This window comes from Lathamus discolor, chromosome Z (genome assembly GCF_037157495.1).
Source record: "Lathamus discolor isolate bLatDis1 chromosome Z, bLatDis1.hap1, whole genome shotgun sequence".
NCBI lineage: Eukaryota > Metazoa > Chordata > Aves > Psittaciformes > Psittacidae > Lathamus > Lathamus discolor.
Window position 1 is genome coordinate 112,065,218 of NC_088909.1, and position 22,049 is coordinate 112,087,266.

Below are 22,049 nucleotides of genomic sequence, written 5' to 3' on the forward strand. Positions count from 1 at the left end.
TTTTTCTTAGCCCTTTTCATGCATCAACCAGCAGGTTTTAATTCTGTGGGGTTTTTATGTTGTGTTTCATTACCTACCTTAGCGTTGTAGCTCTAGTGGAACGCCCAGCGTAGGAACTGTTGAACTGCTCCCATTTCTGTTTTCCTTCCTTGGAAAACACTTCCTTGGCACTGGCTTTCTGTTAATGGGGAGGAAGATGGGGAAGGTAGATGAGATTGATATTTTGACTTAGGAAGGAAGAATAAAGACAAACATTTGGGTTTTGCAAACAAATACTTGGGGGAAAGTTGTTACTTGCAGCTTCCTATTCATTTAGTGCCCCCTCATTGCTCTGAAATGGAAATTGCAGCCTGGTTTATGCTTTCAATGAGCCTAAGCAGTAAGTAGCTGTTACTTCTTGTTCTTAAACTCCTGCTGTGAGGATAGAGTGTTTCTTTTAAAATAGAGCCCTAGCAATTAAAAGATGTTCCCTATAAAGTTGTTCCCTTTCTGTCATATTTTACTTCCATGAATATTCCCGTTAAAGGGAATGGGAGCACCTAGTGACAGGTCTCCTGGCTGAATGAAACCTTCATCTACTTACTGGCGTTAAAAAAGGAGCAAATCTGGGCTCATTAATGTTAATGTTGGTTTCATTTACAGCTCTTAGGTGTGTAGCCCCCGTGGAACCTGCACAGCTCATTTTCCTTCATGCTCATGGTTCTCGTGCATCTTTCTTTTCCACCTCCACCATGTTTTCTTCTAATCCTTTTATGTCTCTGAGGCCCTGACTTCAAATGCAGGCAGGTGATGATTTCACAAACTGGTTTGGTTTGGTGCGGGTTGCAGTGAGAGCTGGAAGTTAAGGCCATCTTAAGCCCAAAACACAATGGTAAGCAAACCTGCTGCCTTTCCCAGTAGATGCTTCTTGTTCTACTGTAGCCAGCTGGAATGAAACATTTTACTGTATCAAAGTACCAAACCAGTGGCCTTAACAAATAGCTTTTGTTGTCAGTCCCAGTCTGCTGTTCCAGGTGAATCATGCAGGCTGCTTGTTCCAAAATCAGTCTGCTATGCTGATGGGAAGTTCTGGTTTGCTGTTTTCTTACCTAATCAAGCAATACTGTAGGTTCTCCAGCATTATATTGCTGCTTACTAATACATAAATGTCAGAAGGTAGGTTTTAGGAGTGGCACTGAAGCCAAGTAAATGTGACCAGCATGTTTTAAGCAGAGTTATAGTTAGATTTTGCCCTGAAGCCTGAGCTGGAGACAGTTTACATCCCAAACCCTCTGGGAGGGCAGCAGTCAGTGCCCACAGCTGAGTGGTCAGTTGGGGACAGATATTTGGCATTTCGAAGTGTATATAAATGTGTGTCTGAACAGTTTCAGCCTTCCTGTGCCACAGAGGCTCTAGTGAGGGTGACAATTCAAAAGCCCTGCAGAGAGTTAGTTAGGCAAAGCCTTCCCCAGGGGTAGTAAGTGTATCTGTGCTATCTGCTGGCTGGCAGCAGTGCTAGTATTGAACCTGATGGTGAGTAATGGTAGCTTGTCTTAACTTCCTCAGGACATTGGGATGGAGACTGTGTTCGCAAAGTATATGTTCCAAGTGAACCACACGGAAACACACTTCTTGCCCCTGTGTGCCTGACCACAACATACTCTGTGTTAACATTTCTACTTCAAATTACTCCTAAAAAAAGAATCTTGAGTATTTGCATGCAGCCTCAAACAAAAAGCATTCAGATTACATGATTTTGGAAAAGAATAAGAATGGAGTGGAGAGATGAACAAAACCAAGCAGTAATACTGTAAAACTGCTAAAGCAATTGAGATCTAGACTTCAGTATTAAAGAGTGTTCTGCTGGGGGGGGGAATCCTTTTGTGCAATAAAGACTATAAAGGCTTTTTCCTTCCATCTTTGGAGTTGGTGTCTCCTCTTGATTAAATGGGAATGGGTTAGTTTTTACTGGCAGAGTTGCTAACAGTGGTAAGTCAGACTCCTGTGAAAGCTATTAGTAACACTACTGTTTCTTCTGCAGTGATAGATTCTGCTATTGCATGATCTGGATCTTTGTGATTTTTAAGAGGGATTTAAATGAGAATCACCTGAATTGGAAGAAGGGGGGGACTGTTGTTCAGTAAGAAACTGTTCTGCCATAGGAAAGGGGTTTTTTCTTGGTTGTTGCTTTCAGGGTTTCTTCTTGCCTAGGTTAGTAAATCATCTCTGATGCAGCTCTGGAGATCTTGTTCTGTTCTCTATTCCTGCATGACACAATCTCATGTTAAATAACACCTGTATCCTGAAGGAGTCTTGGGTTTGTTTAAATGTTCTTAAGTCACTAGTGTGAGTCATGATCCCAGGTCATAAATAATATTATTAGAGCCTTACAAAGTAAAATCTTCTAAAGTTGAGTTAAAGTCTTATTCTGCAAAGACCTTTTTGTACTTGACTTGGAGAGCAGGAGTGTTTCTGTTGGTCAGTGAAGCAGCTTCCATAAGCAAAGCACAGCTCCAGATTTTAGGGATGTATTCCTGTAAATGAAACATTTTCTGGAATACTTTTACAGGTTTGGGCCTTTGTGCCCTCCAGTGATGGAGAGAACTTTGTGTTTCATCCCCAAAGCACCCAGAGAATGTCAGTGTTTGTGACTGGGCAGATGGTCAACATGTAGCAGAAGGTTTTCATCATGCCCAATGCAGATGTTGTATTCCAGCCTGTGAAATACATTTTGCAATCAGCTGTGCACTTTCTGCCTGGTAATAGTCCATTTTATTGGCATTACAGCTGTTACCGTAAGAATTCCTCAGCAGCAGGGATCTGAGAAGGTGAAGCCAGTGCGTATGGTGGTTTGGTTTTTACTTTGTGGTGCACTGAATTAAAGCCATAAGGTTTGATGCTGGAGTTGTACTTAGGCCCTTTGCACTATTGAGTATTTAAACCAACATGCACCTCCCATGGTCAGTGGTACCTGGAGGAGCTTTGTTGTGCCAGAATGGCCCAGGATGCCAATGTGTCAGGTTGCCAGTGTCTGCCAGCTCTGTCCCTCCAAGTGTGTCAGGAGGGCCTGTATTTAGCACTTGCCTTTGGTTCACATCCCAGGCATAACATTTAACCTTTTATTTGCTGTATTACAGTGTGTGACACAAGACGTTCTGTGTAGCTGAACCAAACCTTTTGTTTCATCTATTTTGGTTTATCGTTTAGAAGACATGCAATATCTGCCAGATGCTGCTTCCTAACCAGTGCAGTTTTGCATCACACCAGAGAATTCATCAGCATAAATCTCCATACACGTGTCCTGAATGTGGAGCAATCTGCAGATCTGTCCACTTCCAGACTCATGTCACTAAGAACTGCCTGCATTATACCCGAAGAGTTGGTTTTCGGTCAGTATAATGATTCCTTTTGTTGTCAATTTATGTGTAATTTCTGCTTCTAAAAGTGATTTTCCATTTTCATAAGCACTGTTTGTAGAATACAGCTTCATGGGTTTGAGGTTGTCACGGCAACAATGCTATTAGTCCTACAGCGCTTGGAATAAATGCCACATTAGGATCCTGCTTGGTTTGGGGCATCCGCTTTTGTATGTTATTAAATCAGAATATTAGCTAATCTCGTCCATCATCACATGTCAGATTCAGGGCTTCACAGCAGAGAATTCAGATGTATTCTCCTAATTTCAGGTCCCTAAAAAGGCCTTTTGAATTTTCTGGAAGACATGGAATTTTAGATTGTTCTCTCTGGTAGAACAGTAGTTTTCAGTCCTGAGAGCCAGAAGCTACTGTTGAGATGCTGATGGGTGTACTGCATCTCTCTGGTTGCTCTCTTTCCTGTGGGAAGTCAAGATTCCTCAGCTTCATATTGCTTGAAAATAACCTTTCTCATTCAAGCAGCCTGGCCTTTTGGTTCTTCTTTGTTACTCTCCACTTTCCCCATACTCTTATATTTTTCACTGAGAAAGGGGCTCAAAGGCATTTCATGGGAATGTTAAGTTTGTAAAGGCTTGAAAACCTGTTTTATCGTACGAGTTCTCCTCGCACTGCATGGCAGCACTCCTGAAACCTTCCCACCTCATCCTGTCTAATGGAGAAGGGTGATTTACAGCCAGTTTCTTCCCTGTAAGGTGCCACAAGTTCTTTTGCTGGGGTAGCTGTGAAGTCTTCCACGGAGGGGGGGAGCACATTGTCTGCATTGGAGCAGCATTGACAGGCTCATTTCAGGTTGAATCTGTGGCCTGACCCAGCTCCCAGCTCTTTGTATTTCTTTGGGTTCTCCTTTTCTCCCAAGCCGTAGTCTGTCTTGTCCTCATTGCTTACATCTGCCTCCTCCGCACATTCCCTGCTAGTCGGTGTCTCTTTAGTTCATACCTAGAATCACCTTCGGGACTCCTGGCCTGTGCCAGCAACACCAGAAGACTCAGAAATCCTTCACTGTGAATTGAAAGTGTTGTTACTAAACTTGTCAAGATGTGCCATACACATCTCATGTCACACCAAGTCAGAATTTCTCTGTGTGGTGAGACTAACCCCAGAATACCTAGGCAAAGCAAAGCAGTAGCTGGGAAGGTTAATGTCTTCATTCTTGGGCTCCTCAGCCTCTCCTTATCCCCATGGAGCATTCACCTGTGGAACAGCATAACCTGTCTTGCCTTTCCAAAGGACCTCTGAAGGAGTCCAGTCTGATTTCAGCCTTTCAGTTGTCTGAACTAAATCAGCCAAAACTTTCAACCTTAAGTTTAATTGCATCCTTCCAAGGTGGAAACAAGGAAGCTGTTACAGCAGGCCTGGAAAGTAAGGCTTGGTCCTTCATAACTGTTGGAATACACAGTGGTGGATGCTGAGGATCTCGTGCCACATCATGAGAGAATAAAGCCCAAACAGGATGGGATGGGGAGGTGGGAAAGGCAACCCAGCTCACTTGAGGTGACAGCATAGGGATAGATCTGTTGAGGACCTTGTACCACTAAAATGTTCATCTCTTTATAAGTAGGGAAGATCTTAAGAAAGAAAAGGACCATTTACTTGAGAAATGCATTGGTGAGCAGAGACTAGATAGCTAGGAACTTGGTTAATAGCATTAAGCGTGTAAATGAAGTGCTCAGACAAGAAAGGATAACGTTCATAACATTCAAAGGTGACATATAAAGGAAAATGGGATTCTTGAATGCAATGTACATCTATTTCCTGCTTTCTTGCCATCATCAGGGCATTAAAACAGTACCAACAAACAATGGGAGGTTTATATGACAACAGTATACAATATATGACCACCACCACGATAGATGCCCAAATTAAAATGTTGGGAGGGTAGAGACCTATGTTTAAACTGTAAAACTCTTCCGGCACAATCTGGTCACTAGGAAATGTGTTCATTTGGAGGCTGTTTGGTAATGGCTGTTGCAGCATGTTCCAGGGCTTGGTAGCATTTAGCACTGATGAGTGGCACTACCAGGGGCTGCTGGGTTTATGTACTAACATTAACTCCATTTTCTAACCATTTTGTTTTAGAATAGCTGCGGGAAGGTCACAAATTCTCACCACAGCAGAAGTATGTGTTTGAAAACTGTGTCCAGAGCTCCAGCCTGAGAGAACTGATCTGACTATAGACATTGGGTTTAGTTGTCCTGAGTTGAAATTACTCCTTGTTTTGCTTTTCAATCCAAGCTCTGATTTGATTACATGTACAGAGAATCATTACCAATGTCTTCATTAAATCTAAAGGAGGGAGGTGGTGGAAATGTTTCCTAACCGGTGTTCCCTGTTGGTGGTAGCTCCTGAATCTCTGGGGTGTACCTCTCACAATCCTCTGCATGTCACAATGCCTTCTGTAAAATCCCTTTCCAAATGTGCAGAGGATTTAAGCATCTTTCCACAATCAATAGACTGTTCCTCTGTCTATCTGTTTTGCTGTAATGCCAGAACCCACGTTCTGACTTCGTATCTCTTGGATTTTCAAATTGAATTGGGGAACTTTCTATTTCCTTAGTTTGTGCTATGAAATCTCTGTTCATGTTGATTCTGACTGGCTTGTTTAAATTGACAGAATAACGTAGATTGATGCAGTTGTATATATATGTTTATCTCTGGCACTTGCTTGCAAATCAGTGTTGATTCCATTTCGTTCAGTACTGCTTTGGGCTAGGCTGAACTGACTCTTCTCCGCTCTCTTTGCAGCTGCCTGCATTGCAATGTTGTATACTCTGATGTGGCGGCACTCAAGTCTCATATTCAAGGTTGTCACTGTGAAGTCTTTTACAAGTGTCCTATCTGTCCCATGGCATTTAAATCTGCTCCCAGCACACACTCCCATGCCTACACACAACACCCCGGTATCAAGATAGGCGAACCAAAGTAAGCAAAATTAATCTTCTACTGCACTTGCCTGCGTTTTAATACCTGTGAAATTGCATTCTGTTGTGTGCCTGTAACCCTGAAGTCACATGCTTATAACCAGCAGTTTGTTGTGTGGGGTCTGTGTAACGATTTCAGGGGTTTGCAGTTTACTTGGTGAGGGTTAAATTCCCACGGACATAGCAATGGCAGTTCTTGAAGCAGTGGTTTTCAGAACAGCTGGTTGGAAAGGCGGGGGGAAGGTGATGTTACTTGTTTTCTGTTGCATGCTCACAGATAAGACACCCGAGGGGAGTGGGAAAACTGGTCCTGTCAGTGCCATCAGTCATGTGTGGGCCTGTGCTGATTTGGAAGTGGCAGCTGTGGTCACTGGGCTGACCTCGGGTGATGCTCGTGGGCTGTTCCTGTGGCCAGGCAGCTGCTGGCTGCTCTGGTGGTGGTTTTCCTGCAGGGTCTGTTCTCCTCTTCCTGTCCACTCCATTTTGTTTCAGGAAAGCTGTTGGGTTTGGGAGTGGTGAGCTTGCTTTTTGCTTCCCTAAGGCAGCCATGTCTCAAGGAGAGCAGCTTCAGTGTGTTACAAAGGGAAAGGTGCCAGCTTTAAACCTTCTCCAGCCTCGCCTCTCAAATCACAACAGATGCATTCATAGAGCTGTTTATAGAAGCTTTTTTCCAATAGGTAATCTCATTTTCCTGGATTAAAGCAGGACTGATTCCACTTTGTAGCTGGGGAAGTTGTGCTTGAACAGGGGGGTTACTGAAATGTTAGCACAGGGCACAGTTTGGAACTCAGCTTCAGGGTCTTTGTTTTAAAGCTGCTGAACGTTCAAGGCAGCTGCTGATGCATGTGAAAACTGGGCTTCACATCTCAGCCTGATGCCTTCTTGCAGACCTCGTTCTTCTGTCTCCTTTCTCCTCTGTTGGTACAAGTGCAGTACTGAGAGTAAATATTCAGGTACTTAACTCCATGTTGTGTCTCCAGAGGGCACAGAGCACACTGGTGCACTTAGCAACTTGCAGACTCCCGAAGGCCGCTGAGAGAAACAGGCACCATGTAACATAATAACCAGATTTCAGAAGGATTTGGTGCATACTAACAGGAGATTTATTCCCTAGGGTGTTTAAACCTACATGAAAGCAAAATTGCAACAAGCTTCCTGTGCCTGCTATCAGAGACATTTCCAGTGCCAGATGATACCTTGTTTTAATTCAGGATGGTCCCTTCAGTGACAGGCTTTGAGATCCCAATTTAATCTAAAACTCCAGATTCCCACGACTTTCATTAAAGAAAAGCAAAACTTGAGATCACCATTTGGATAAGATACTTCCCATATGGAAAGGGCAGAAAAGAGGCCCAACTCTTTCCATCTTTCCTTCCTCACAGGGCAGATTTCTTGGCTTGGGCTTGGATCTGCTGAGTTGTTTCTCAGCAGCTACTACTGTAGTGTAATACATTGTAGAATCCATAGTTGAGTGTTCCTCTTAAGTGGTGTTTTCTTCAAATGAGCCATTTTTAATCAAGATGCTGCCTTAACTGCAGGGTGACTGGTAGGATTTTCACAGTCTTCCCAGTGTTGGAGTTGTTTTCTTCCTTTTCACAGTCATGTCTAGGTAGTACAGTGTTGCCACCAACACCCAAGATGCTCTGTGATGAGGTCCCTTGATCTTCATAGAAGAAGGGTGCAGCAGCCTTCTGTGTTTGGCAATAGGGAGCTTTTGAGCTGTCATCGAGTGTATCAGGGGTCTGACCTTGAACTTGAGCTCACACTTCACCTGCGGGCAGAGGTTGTTGGCTCTGCATGGCCATGGATCTGGGGAATGATCATTCCTCCTGTTCCGTGAGCAGGCAAAGGCCAGACTGGCCTTGGGGGACTCATCACTGGTTCCTACTTTGTTGCTCTCAGGAAGGGGCCTCCCTGGTAAATGGCTTCGTGCCCCCGGCACTTACTGGAACTGTGCAATTTACAATCACATTACAAATGGTTGTTTCAGAACAGATAGAGTCAGCTTCGTGGTGGATGAGAAATGAAGTTTATGTGCAGTGATTCTCAGAGGGATGAAATTAGATTAATTTAATTCAGGGAAATGATAGCTGTCTGGTCCATCAGCTTTGCGAAGCTCTTTCCTGCAGTGTACCTAGGAGGCTACATGGGGCTTAGGGGAAATCAAGGCTGGCGTGTGGCTTTCTTCTTCAGTCAGCAGTGTGACTGCATAGGAATGGCACCAAGATATTTCTCTTTGAGGATATTGGAAAAACTCTTGTTTATCAAGCCAGGTTATGGATATGTACTATACTGTTGGTACAAATTATATTATCCCTCATTTTCTAGAGAAGAAGCTACAGGAAGGACAAATAGCATACTGTGGTGCAGAAGCTTTTGAATGCTAAGCATCTTTTGTATGATGTCAAAGTATGTTCCTGTGAGCTAGGATCTGTAGTTATTCTGGGATAATAAGGGAGTTTGTTACCTGGTTTTTGAAGTGAGAAGTGCATGTCTCAAGCTTGTTGGGTGCGTGCTGTGGGATAGGCACTGCAGTGTGACTGCACTTAACTGCCCACCCTGCTCCAGTGCCTTGTTGAATGGAGGTTGTAAATACATCCTGGCTGAGCATAACTTTTGAGCTCTGGCAGGCCCAGGAGGACCTTTTTGATGTGTGCAGATACCATACCATAAAGGGGGAGCCATGCTCCTCTCTGTGGTGCCCAGAGACAGGACAAGAGGGCAGCAGGCACAAATTGAAACACATGAAATTCCACCTGAACACAAGAAACTTTTTCACTGTGAAGGTGGTCAGATACTGGAACAGGGGATACGGAGTATCAGCCTGTGGAGACATTCAAGCCCTGGACAGCCGTCTGGGGCTGAGCCTTCATCAAGCTATTGTCATGCAGTAGTTGTTGCAGCATTGAGAGCAGAGGATTCTCATACTGGTTTCCCTGGTTTTTGCCTGTTGGACAGACACTTGACAAGGATCTGCTAAAATACAATGCATTTCAACTCACTGATGATGTTTACAGGATTTTGTGATACAGAATTTTGACTGCCATACTCATTTTCAGGGACTGTGCACTTAGTGTCCAGTATCTACCTGCTTCTTTGTTAAGTATACCTAGTTTGAAAGCACTTTTGAAGTGATATTAATGGCTGCATCGCTTCACACAGTACTAACGTGTGAGTAGCTTCTGTTACAGTTTTAATTACAACATTGCTATCAGAGTGGGACATTTAGGTGTCTGATGTCAGAAGTCACATACGCTCTGAGAGAGGAAGTTGTGGGTTTGGTGGTGTCTCTGCATTGCTTCCAAAGACAGATACTTAAACGCTTGTAATTACAAAACAGGGAAATACCAGCCTGTGAAGTTACAGCTCCAGAGCATGAACAGAGTCCAGGCTTGGCATTCAGGAAGTTCACAGCCACATACATTGCCAAAACCACATTTAACTTGAAGTCTGTTACCAGTTATGGGGCTCTGAGCAACCTGGATTAGTAGAAGGTGTCCCTGCCTGTGGCAGGTGGTTGGAACTGGAGGAGCTTTAAGGCCCCTTCCAACCCAAACCACTTCGATGCTGTGATTGTGATTGTATTAGTTACTCCCTTCAAAACCCATTGCCTTTGCAACCTGAAAGAGGGGTATATTGTCCTTCAATTATAATGTGAGTTCAGCAACTAAATACATTCAGCTTCCAGAGTATCCTAAGCAGATGTTATGTATGTAACTGCACATGCTGTTGTTTTCTGGCTTTTTGCTTGCACTTTGTAATGATTTTTTTTCCCTTATTGATCCATATTTTGAATTTGGAAGATGTTTTGACTTAGTTTAATCTTAACCTTCTTCAGGCAGTGTGAAATGATTGCTTAAACATGTCAGAGCTTACCTCTGCTGAGAAACAAGTTAACATCATGCTTCTTGCAAAGAGATCATCGTGACTGACACTGTTTATTGTACTTCTGTTTTTAGAATAATATATAAATGCTCTATGTGTGACACTGTGTTTACTCTACAACCTTTGCTCTATCGCCACTTTGATCAGCACATTGAAAACCAGAAGGTGTCTGTTTTCAAGTGTCCAGACTGTTCTCTTCTATATGCACAGAAACAGCTTATGATGGATCACATCAAGGTGTGTAGGCATCTTCTCTTGTTTCCTTCAAAGATACCATTTGTCATGCAATATATGCTGTGAGAAAATGCTGTAAAAAGGCACAGAGTAACAGGCAGACTGCTGAGAGAGGTGGCATTAATTCCGAGAGTCATCTGGGGATATTGTTCTCCAGTATTCAAATGTTATATTTCACATGCTCTTCAGTGTATCTGGGGTGTAATCACTAACTCAGGTTTTCTATATGAATGTTGATTTGGGTGTACCAGGAATATCTCAGTGCATTGCATTCAACAGGTCATTTTATCAAAGTAATAACAGAGTGAAGTAGATTTATCCTAGTAGTACTGAGCCTTATTTACAGTATTCTCAGTAGGATTCCAGTTGTTAGTATGTGATATAATCCAACCTGTGATGTTCAGAATTCACTGGTAGAAACCAGTCAGTTTCTTGCAGAGATGCAGAGGTTATTTATGTGTGTCTCTACATACAAACGTGAACACATGCATGCTTTGGGATTGTCTCCTAAATGCCCTTAGCACTGAAGGAGATTCACTGTCACTCTTTGCACATGAGGTTTTCATATCACAGTCCCCTGGCTGTACTCTGCTAGCCACGCATTTGAATACTCTGTGTTGCCTTGGTTTATATAGACTAAACCTGTCAGCAATGCTTATGCCTTATCAACAGCTGGTAACAGTTGAAGTTATTTACACCATTGCAGAGTATTATAATCCAGACAGGCAGCACTTAGTTCTCTGGCAGTGACACATAAGACTTAGTCACATTTGTATACCGGAGAGTGGAAAACCAGACCTGTTTCTTGCCTGCTAAAACCAGCATTTTGCATTTTAGTCTCAGCTGTGGTACTTGTATCCTCAGACATCTCTGAAGTTGTGCTGAAAACAAGATCACAAGTCTTGGAAAACAGCTGGTCTTAAAGCTAGTCCTTAACTTGAGGAGCGCCTTTGCTTCTGAACTAGTTCATATTTACTGTAAAAATCAGCTTACGTCTATGCCAGGGATCAAAAATGGTCCTCATATTTGGCAGTGCAAAGTCCTATTTTCTTGTATTGCTTCTGGTTTTAACTAAATAGGCAAATTCCCTGTATCGCAGTGCATGTCTTAATTATGTAATTAGCTGTCCTTGACTCAGGCATTAGTAAATAAGTATTATTATATCTGTACCCACCTACGTCTTTAAGACCGGAAAACAGCTACTGAGGACATGAAGCTATTTCTACAGAAATTAGGGTTGTTCAGCATCTCTCACTATAAAGTTATTCTCCGTTCCTTAGGATTTGGGCACTATTTAACTCTTGGCTTTAGTGTTCCATGCCAGTATTTGTACTTTAAACACAGTGGGTTTTTAGCATTGTCACTGTAAATGATTCAGACATTTCTAAGTAAATGAGAGGATTGAAACATACACATGTACTAACAGTATTCCTGCTGTTACTCAGAATTGTTGGATGTGTGTATAGCAATATGGACAGCAGCAGCAGAGTTAAGGGGGGATGAAATGACCAGTAACAGGGGCTAGATAAGAACACAAAAGGGCTCAGGAGAGGAGGAGTGCCAGAGCTCAGCCTGGTATGGCTAGACATAAAGCATCAGGGCAGAGAAGACAAGGCTGAAGGCAGAACAGAAAGGGATAGCAAGCAGCCCAGGAGGAGGAAGATAACCTGAAGTAATTCCTGTAGATGTGTTTCTTGTTGGCAACATCTCCTTTTCCAGTAACAGCTTGCTACAGAAAGCTTGTAAGTGCCAATGAGTGAATGGCTGGGCTGGAGTTGAATCACTCCCAGCTCTGATGGTGGTATGTGCTGTGGTCACTGTAACTCCGTGTTGTGCTTTGATACTTCTGTTTATTTTCAAGTAAGAAATTGAACTCCAACTATTGTGTGTAAAAGACACTTGAGAAGCTGAGCACTAACACTTCACATGCTGGCAAGTTGAGCCTGAAGGGGAACCTCAGTTGGCTGGAAGTACAGTGAACTTCCTCCTCCCTGCCCTGTGCTGCTTGCTTCTTGCCTGGTGCAGTGGGATACTAAAGGCAGCCTCTTCCTCTACTACACAACTTCACTTTGTTCTCAGAACCACTCACTTGGCCCTGTGTGCTTTACTTTTTAATAACATTTTAGGTCTTTAAATTACTGCCTTTTCTTCTGCTTAGCAACTGTTAAATAGAAGAACATGTTCTGCAGATCAGGTTGATATTTGCTAGAGAGCCAGTGGGTAGTCCCAGGAGCCACAGGATTTACAGAAGAACTTGATACTGAAGAATAGAGCTGGAGTATCAGATTTGTATTCTTATATTCTCAGAACCAAGAATGTATTGAATGTTCTTTTTTTGTTTCTGAGGTTACCTGTGGGGAAAATAATTAGGTTTGGGATGGCTTCTTACTCCTGGGTTACTTTACATGAAAATGAAAAAGCCTAGAAGGAAGCCAGTGGGAAAGGATCACTGTGTCAGAGCTGCAGGGTGCTTCTCAGACTCCGCTTAGTTGTGCCCTAGCCTTGGAGACCACCTTTGGTTCTAAGGACCCTGAGTTAGGGTACTGAATAACCTGAGCATGGAGTAAGACAGGGCTCACCTCAGCATCAGCATAAAATAATAATACATCCTGAATGATAGAGTTGTTTGATCTTTGACCTTTCTTGTCCTATTTACCAATGCGCCCAGTCAAAATGTGACAATAAAACCTTTCCTTCTCGGAAATCTCTAGTCATGTAGTTTGAAATGAGGACACTCAATTAATGTTAGGTAAGTAAAGTGAGAAATTAAACTTAGCATAAAGTACTTGTTCAGCCCTTTTTCCTCCTTATTAAGCAGCAATTTAAACTTAACCTACAAAGTCTCTTTTGTGTGTGTGTGAAGACATCTAGGCACGGAGAAAACTTCTCTTTAGCTACAGATGCTGTCTGTTAGTGCTGGCTAATTTCTCATTATGCCAAGCCTCTTATTTAGTCATGTTTCTTTAAGTTAAGAATATCATCTGACAGTAGTATGGCAAAGAAGTAAATGACCTTTGGTTCAGAGGGTCTTTCATCTTGTCAATACACTGTTACATCTGTTACATCTATGTTAGTTTTGTACTCTTCTTTTCTCTTTCATTTCAGTCTATGCATGGAACTTTGAAAAGTGTGGAGGGGCCACCAAATCTGGGGATAAACCTGCCTCTCAGCACTAAACCCACAACCCAGAACTCTGCCAGCCACAACAAAGAGGACACAAAATCTCTCAATGGCACAGAGAAGCTGGAGAAGAAATCTTCTCCCATGAAGAAAGCAGAACCTAAAAAGGTGGCTAATCCTGGCTGGACATGTTGGGAGTGTGACAGGCTCTTCACTCAGAGGGATGTGTACATCTCTCACATGAGGAAAGAACATGGGAAGGTAAATGAGGAATATTCTAGTAAAAAAAGTGAATTGAACCTGAAATATGAAGTGGTTTTGCAAATAACCCTTTAAATTCCATTGTTGTTCTCTGATCTTGGATCTACTTCATCTTCCTCCCTTTGGCTGCTCAATTTTTGTCATTTTCTAACAGTTCTCTGTTTTTTCCTGTAGTCCAAATGATAACTCATCGCTGCCTTTACCAGCAAACAGAACTAGATGCAGACCAGATGCACTTCACTTTGATGTAGTTCTTCAACCCAAACCCACACAACCTCCCTGTGAAACTGTCCCTTCAGAGTAAGCTGGAGAATGACATCCAGCTTGATCACATCCACAGCAAAGTGCAGAAGACGTGTAGAATAAGTTTAGTAACACACTGATAATGCTTGCTAAATATTAGTTTTAAATATGTATCTTTCTAGCTCTGATGTTTAATAAGAATGTGAAGTGCTACGTCAAGAGCAGCACTTAGGAAATAGCTGATGGATAATTGTGGCCCTCAAACACTGGCCCAAAGGCCTGTTTCATTGCTTACATTTAGGTGCTTTTTTTATCCCTATTCAAGCAGTTTCTCAGACAGGACAGGAGGCAGTATGCATATATATATTAAATTGAGTAAAAATACAACTCCAAGTCTCTCAGAAATGGGTGATAAAGGCAGTTGCTGTGTTCCTTCCAGACCTCTCAACAGTTGTTAGCTTTCAGAGTTGCTATATTCAAACCCCAAACTTTTATGGAGGCATTTTATTGTAGAAAGACTAGAAATTAGCATAAGATAACCAAGAATGTCACATGGGTCTAACAAAGAATGGGATGAATCCATAGGCTGGTTTTCCTAAGGATGATGGCTGCGGTTAAATGCTCTAAACGGAGCTCTGCAGGATGTGCTACAACCTTCATTCAAGCAGTGCAAGAGCTATTCACAAAGCCCGTTGTCATGCAATGTATTTTAAGATAATGGCTTTCAAACCTCTAATTGCTGCTCTTGCAGGACCAGAGCACCCTCCTTAGCACCTTCCACAGCTTACTGGGAAATGTCTGCACACACAGACAGACAGATTGACCTTTCCTTATGCTCTTCCTGAGCTGCTGAAGGCAATCCAGCTGTAGGGTAGGAGGATTTGTAGCCCCCTTATTGTGTCTCTGCCTGATCTTATAAGTGCTGTTTAAAATAACAAGCAAAAAGCTATTAGCCAGACAAAGGGTGGCTCCAACAAGTCCCTACAACTCCTGGCTTGGTCTGTGCTCAGCCAGGTAGGCAGATGCTGAGCTTCCCAGGATTTGTAACTAACTCATCCAAAATCCTAGTTGGGTCTATCCAGAATTTTCCAACGATTTTAGAGCAAGTGTGGTGGTGTGGATGGTTTCCCCAGTGCTCTCAGAAGGATTGGCTCCTATGAGCACTGAGAATAAGCACAGTGCAGAATGTATTCATTCATGCAGTGGCATCATTGAGTATGCACTGTGTGTACACACTGTCAGGTTCTCACCTTTAACAATTTAAGAGCAGAATATGTCGGTTTCCTTTTGTTTTAATTGGCCTTTAAACAAGAAAAGGAAGTCGAGACTGTTCAGTACTGCACCTCTAACAGCATTGTGTTGACTAGCCCCAGTTATATTACCATATCATGCTTCTTAATGGGCTGCCTCACATTTGCATCCACGACCTTTCAGAACAGCTTTGCTTTCCTTCCCCGCTTTCCACGTGATAGCAAAAGATCTTCCATCAGCCTGAAGCAGCTCCTTTAGCCATACAGACATCACTTCTTCCTGCACACAGATTTCCAGCAGTAAACAGTAATCCTCAGGGATGGCACCACCTCTGCAGGGCTCCACTGGAGCTGCTCCTGAGCAGTGCAGCCATCATAGAAAATTCATAGAATTTCACAGACACGTCCCCCACACTGGCATTGGACCATTCCTCTCATTTCCTCATGGATTTTCTGAGCCCTGTTAGTTTGTCAGTGTCTGTGACGTTTTGCTTTGGTCTTTATTCTGTGCTCTTCACCCCTCCTTGGTGCTGGGAAAGGACAGGTTACTTCTTAGAGAAAGCAAAGCTCTCAGTGTACTGCCTTTACTGATCCAGAAATTATCCACTATCTCCCTTGTGGCTTTTATGGAAGAAGTTCTCTTCATCCCCAGTCTGTGACACTGGTTTACAACTGGTTGTAGGTGTGTGTGTAACTCATACTGGCCACACTGCTTTGAAATGGGTCCAGGTCCTCTGACTTCTGCAGCGTTGCTGTAGGAGTGGTGTCACTTGCAGGTATGCTACCAACACTGGTGAGTGGTGTTTCTTCCCTGTCAGCAAAGGGTTTGACACGTGCACTGCTTTTATTGAGTGTTTTTAATTAATGTTTTTTTCTTCTTTTTCTAAAGCAAATGAAGAAACATCCATGTCGACAGTGTGATAAATCTTTCAGTTCATCCCACAGTTTATGTCGGCACAATCGGATCAAGCACAAAGGCATCAGGAAGGTTTATACCTGCTCGTAAGTTCCACTTCCATTTATGTAGAAACCAACAAGAAACCCTGTTAGTGTCATTTAGTTCTTAGTCCTATAAAAACGATTGTCCCATTCATTCAAATGAAGGTGGGTATTTAGATACACAACTCAAACTACTGAGGCTCTCCTGCCTGCATAAAGCATAGCAGGCTGCTGAGAAGGCAGGTACCTGAAGTCAGCTGCCTCTCAGGGGCTTTGGCAAGCAAATCTAAAGCTTTCCTGAGACAAGCCACCATACAGACTTCCTGTTTCTCTCTTCATTCATAGCTCGGTATGTATTTGCATGCTGTGGAGCTGAGTTTGGAATTCTGCAAAGGAAGCTGCAGCAGCTGTCTGTGGCTGAAATCATAGATCCTTCTCTGTGGTAGCATGGTCTGTGCTGTCTAACAGAACACCCAGTGGTGTGGGAACATGAGCCTGTCATGCATAGCACAGCATTCCAACAACCTGGCTGCTGCTCTTGGTTGCTTGATGCAGCTGATGCATCAGGTTGTTTCTATGGCTTGTACTGTGTGTTTTGCCTCCATGAGCTGGCAAGGCTGGCCACTATTTATCCTGGTGTATGACAAGCAGCAAGGGTCTGGGTTTTGCTACCCTCTGAGCAGAAGAAAGCTCACTGTGGTTTTCTGTGGTATATCTGTAGGCACTGCCCAGATTCAAGACGTACTTTTACCAAGCGGTTGATGTTGGAAAAGCATATTCAGTTGATGCATGGCATTAAAGACCCCGACGTGAAAGAAATGACTGAATCAACAAATGTGGAAGAAAGGGAAGTAAAGGAAGACACGAAGGTAATCTTTTGGAAGGTTCATTCAGTCACTGAGAGGGGATTTTTTGACAATGCCCTTAATATCATGCTTTAACTTTTGGTCTGGCAGTTGGACCAGATGATATTTGTAAGTCCCTTGTAGCCAAACTATTCTATTCTGCTTTTCTGTTGATGGTGAGCGTTAGAAGGAAAGCAAAACTGACAGCATTGTCCAAAGACTTGTTACATGCAGAGATTAACAACGTTTTCAAGTGTTTTGGGCTCTGAATGATACAGGATTTCACCTGTGATGACATGTGCAAAGCTGACAGCAGAGACACAAACACATCTGGATTTTAAAGTGTACTATTATCCTTTGCATGACTGTCTTTCAGCCCAACATATTGTCATATTAAGTGCTGAAAATATGGCAGCTGTCTACATTGCCTCCATAAACACCATGGAGCATACCTGAGCTACCTAGGATGCAGAGGATTCTTGAGGAATATTTGTGACAGAATAACAAAGAGAATCTAAAACATGATCCATGTAACTAGTTTAAAACATTGTGCATGTTGATTCATGCTTTGGCAATATGTCAGTCTGGTTACTGACTATCAGGAGATCATCTGCCAAGTCAAGTTCAGGCATGAAATCATGCTAAGTAATTAAAATGGAGTTGCAGAAGGTAATGCTGATAAGTTCCTAGACTGATACTCTACGTTCTGCGTACAGCTGAGCTCTCACTGGTGTGTGTGCTTGGGTGCACACACTGCTGGCAAACACTAATTCAAGTTTATAGAGAGCATTAGATACTGTGCTGCTCTCAGACCTGACAAAACAAATGTTATTTTTTGGCAATTTTTTTCCCTTATCACACAAAAGTTTTTTACGTTTTTAAGTCACAAATAGTGATGAAAAGAGTTGTGTGTTTACACACTTACATGATACACTTTCTGTGGCTTTTATAGGTTCCTAGTCCAAAGCGTAAACTGGAAGAACCTGTACTGGAGTTCAGGCCTCCACGAGGTGCAATCACTCAGCCACTGAAGAAGCTAAAGATCAATGTCTTTAAAGTTCACAAGTGTGCTGTTTGTGGCTTTACAACAGAAAATCTTCTCCAGTTCCATGAACATATTCCTCAGCATAAATCTGATGGCTCCTCGTACCAGTGCAGGGAATGCGGACTCTGCTACACATCCCACGTATCCCTTTCCAGACATCTCTTCATTGTACATAAGCTGAAGGAACCTCAACCAGTATCAAAACAGAATGGCTCTGGGGAGGACAACCAGCAAGAGAACAAAGCCAACCATGAGGAAGAGTCATCTGACAGCACAGCGTCGGACAGAAAGTGCAAAGTGTGTGCAAAGACTTTTGAAACTGAAGCGGCCTTAAACACTCACATGAGAACACATGGCATGGCCTTCATCAAGTCAAAAAGAATGAGTTCAGCTGAGAAGTGACCAGAGGACTTGGGACGCAGAAATCTCTCTCCACATTGGAATACTAAGGACATTTTTGCTACAGAAAGCTCAAGATATAATAGTGTTCACAGGACTGTTCAGGCTGTTGCAATATATTCTTCATAAAAGTGTCCCCTTCACCTCATTGTCTATACCCTCAAAACCATTGAAGCAGTATTTGAGTTGAAAAGAGTTTGTATATATTTAAACTAATAACTTTTATACTCTTTGTTATGTGTTTGTATCGTATCTAGTGGCAAATTTGGGTTTTCCTGTTTTGTTTCTGTTCTTTTTTTCTAGTAAGTTCCTTTTCAAACAGAGTTCTGAACGTTGGGGCAGTTCCTTCACTTCTCATAAAGTGTTTCTTGTTCAGATGCTTCCGAAGGCAGGTTCAGCTGATGGAAGTGAATCAGAAGGCTGTTCCTGGAGGGGAAGCAGGCTAAGGGAGACTTTACATTCGAAGAACTTGTGCTTCTACATGTCTAAGGAAGCTTTTAAACTTTCTTTTAGATATATATAAAAGACAAAACCAAGATAAAGTAGCATTGCACATGTGAGCTGCAGTGCTGGGGTTGGGTGGCAACACCAGAAGAGGTGCAGACCCCTTAGAATGCTCAAGTACTTTTGAAAAGTATAATTGCACAACTTTCTGTATCATGAAGTGATTTTTTAAGCCATCAGGTGCTTGTGCTCAAAGCTCTCATTCTTCCAAAAGGGCTGGGCTGCTCTGGAGTTAACAAATAAGATGTGGTTAGAGGAATAGGTTCCTAACGATATTTTTTGTCATGTAATTTATTCATCACTCTGTAGGAGTGATTACGCAGCATTATGTATGTTCCTGTATTTCTGGTATTGAAAGAAACTAGTTAACCCTTGCCACAGGGGTTGGCACTGCCCAGCTCTGCTCATGCCAAACGTTCTGGTGCTCAGTGTGTGGAAAACCACAAGCATCAGGAAGCTGACACGCAGCCTGTGTAAGTCCACCAGCCCAGGCAGCTGGTTCAGCCCTTTCTGACACGTGCTGGTATCCCTGGCTGTGCTTCACCACGTACAAGGTACCACGCTGTCCCTTTCATATAGAGTTCTCTGTGAGAGTTATATTTTTGGTTTGGTTTTGCATTTTATACCTTGTATGTATCCCTAAAAAAGCAATTTTGTACTTTTTTTTAAAACAACTGGTGTATATATAGATAGCTGCATGATAGCCAGTAGTAACTGTTCGGTTCCTTAAAGTCTTGCTGCTGTCGGATGTTACTATACACTATGTCCATTACGACTGTATTAAACACATTTCATATGTAAATAAATGTGGAGCATTTTGCCCCAAAAGATTTGTGAGATTCTGTTATTTATCATTAAATTTGAACTGTTTTAATAATGGAAGTGTTTGGAAAAACTATGGATCCTTCTAAGCCACCTCTGTGAAACTCCTTCAGCACTCTGGAGACTGTGTATCAGATACATTAGTTCTGCTTTCTCTCCTCATACCCATTCTTAATTTGGTCTGTTGGTAAATGCTTGTTACCCCCTTTAGAGTACTCCATGTGAGTGGTTATGAGGTACTTCTCCATCCTGAAACACACAGCCAGCGCCGCAGGATCTGTGTGTAATGTGCACTGGCCATCACTGCCCTCTCCATTGAGTGTATACCTCCTGAACACTTGTTTGTTGATGTGCACTGTCAACTGTACAACAAATGAGTTCTCACTATGCAGAATGGTGTTTTGTATACAGTGAACAGATAATAAAAGTTAAATTTTCACAGCCATTACTAATACTTTGGTTTCTTTTCCCTTTTCACTGAGTAGCACCTGCGAGGGATGCTGTGAACAGTAAGTGATGTCACTGTTGGTGCTGCCAAGAGGCAAATCACTAAGTTACTGACAGGGCATATGAGAGCTGCTGAGCAGGATGTAGAATGGCTCTGTGCTGGTAACCCACTCCCTATCTCAGACGTGCAGTGCAGTGGGTGTGCAGACACTCTGCTGACAAGTCTGTAAGGGCTGTGGTGCTGTGGGTGGCAGGCACTGCCCTGGGGTGGGCACACAGTTCACCCTGGAGCGGCGGGGGTCCCATTATCCCCAGGGCTGTGCACGTAGCATGGAGACAAGTCCATGGCTGTAGTACTTGTGGAGCAAAACCCACACATAGTACTTGGGACAGTTTTGCTGCATCTTCATGGGGACAGGCACTTACTTACCAGTGGGGAAGGAACAGAAAATGACATGAGAGTTTACAGTGCCTGGGGAGGCAGCATGGTGCCAGCCCTTCACACTGTGAATGGGGCCATACTCAGACACTTTCCAAAGCATTCAATTTGCCAGCAACAAAAACGCCCTTGAGAAAGGCTGAGACACCAGCTGGAAGGAACAATAAGCCAGGAGAAGTGGGACACCGGTCAGCCAGAGCTGCCTCATTCCCTGCAATCAACCCCATAGGAAGCAAAAGCACACTGCTCAGGGAAAAGCAAACCCACAGCAGGCCCTGGGGCTCTGCTGAGCCCAACTGCTGGGCATTCAGAGCCACAGAGCCCAGCTGCATGTAGCTCTAAACTCAGCATGTTCAAGTGAATGAATACACTTGTGCTGTCCATGCACACCCCCTCTAAGGCCTGCACTGTGTATCTGTCTCCTTTGTTGATGGTTATTGGGCATGATGCACATACGCACTGCCCACCCTGCACAGGGGTACACTCTTGGTGCTGGTCTGGCCTTGCTCAGGGAGGTTCTGAGCATTGGCCTGGCCAGCAGCCTTCTTGCAGAGGAGGTAGAGCAGAAGTTGCATCTGGCTGATCACAGCTGCTGTACTTGAGGACTTGCCTGTGTTTTTATTCTGGAGGGCATTTACAGATGCACAACTTGACCTGCCGAAGGCCCAGATCTCAGTTCTTAACCTCTGTGTATCTGTGGGGAGTTGAGGCCTATTTAGTTTTAAAAGGGTTTTTATATAACTCTGACCTTTTCATGCTGTTAATATTACCTTTCTCAGTACACTCAGCACACACACGCACCTGCCAGGCCAATAATGGGACACAGAAGAACCTATTTTGCTTTAAAACCTTTCTCAAATATTAGGGCAGTTCAGAAATCAACTCTCAGTATTTGAATTTCAGATTATTACTAAAAGGTTATGTGTCTAAGCTCCCCAAAGGAGCAAGGGTAGGGAATGGAGGGAAAAGAGAAAGAACTACAGAACATGGCAAACACAGAGGGCACAAGCATAGTTAACCTACATCCCTCGGCTCCACTTAAAACCTGGGTTATGTAGCCAGAGGTGGATGAAGTAGGAGCAGGAAAGAAGGAGCACTTCTTCCACTGCTATGGGCTGTTCTGAAGAGACCTGGTAGAACAAGACATTGGAAGTGACCCAGATCCATCTAGAAAATGAACAGGAGGCACTACAGTTTTCTTCTCTGATCCCCAGGTTCCTACTTTTGAAGGAAAACTGTATTTGAAGCAGTAATGGGACTATTAGATCCTTCACAGCTCTGGCCC

The 22,049-nt window shown here is 43.1% G+C and overlaps 1 protein-coding gene and 1 long non-coding RNA gene across 11 annotated transcripts in view; one reads left to right on the forward strand and one right to left on the reverse strand.

Moving 5' to 3' along the window:
- LOC136005755 (zinc finger protein 532) overlaps positions 1–19,597 on the forward strand; it is a 34,183-nt gene extending 14,586 nt beyond the window's left edge. For 8 of the 10 annotated variants that reach the window (XM_065663532.1, XM_065663529.1, XM_065663535.1 and 5 more), the window contains 7 exons: positions 3,187–3,368; positions 6,156–6,332; positions 10,291–10,453; positions 13,556–13,831; positions 16,214–16,326; positions 16,985–17,132; positions 18,061–19,597. In XM_065663532.1, the coding sequence (XP_065519604.1) occupies positions 3,187–3,368; positions 6,156–6,332; positions 10,291–10,453; positions 13,556–13,831; positions 16,214–16,326; positions 16,985–17,132; positions 18,061–18,555 (1,554 nt within the window). In that variant the 3' untranslated portion in view covers positions 18,556–19,597. The remainder of the gene's footprint in view (positions 1–3,186; positions 3,369–6,155; positions 6,333–10,290; positions 10,454–13,555; positions 13,832–16,213; positions 16,327–16,984; positions 17,133–18,060) is intronic. The other 2 variants (XM_065663528.1, XM_065663537.1) reach the window with 2 other exon arrangements.
- The window catches only part of LOC136005757 (uncharacterized), a 28,045-nt gene that overhangs the window by 635 nt on the left and 5,361 nt on the right, over positions 1–22,049 (reverse strand). The window contains exon 3 of the long non-coding RNA XR_010608872.1: positions 78–178. This is a non-coding gene — a long non-coding RNA (uncharacterized LOC136005757). The remainder of the gene's footprint in view (positions 1–77; positions 179–22,049) is intronic.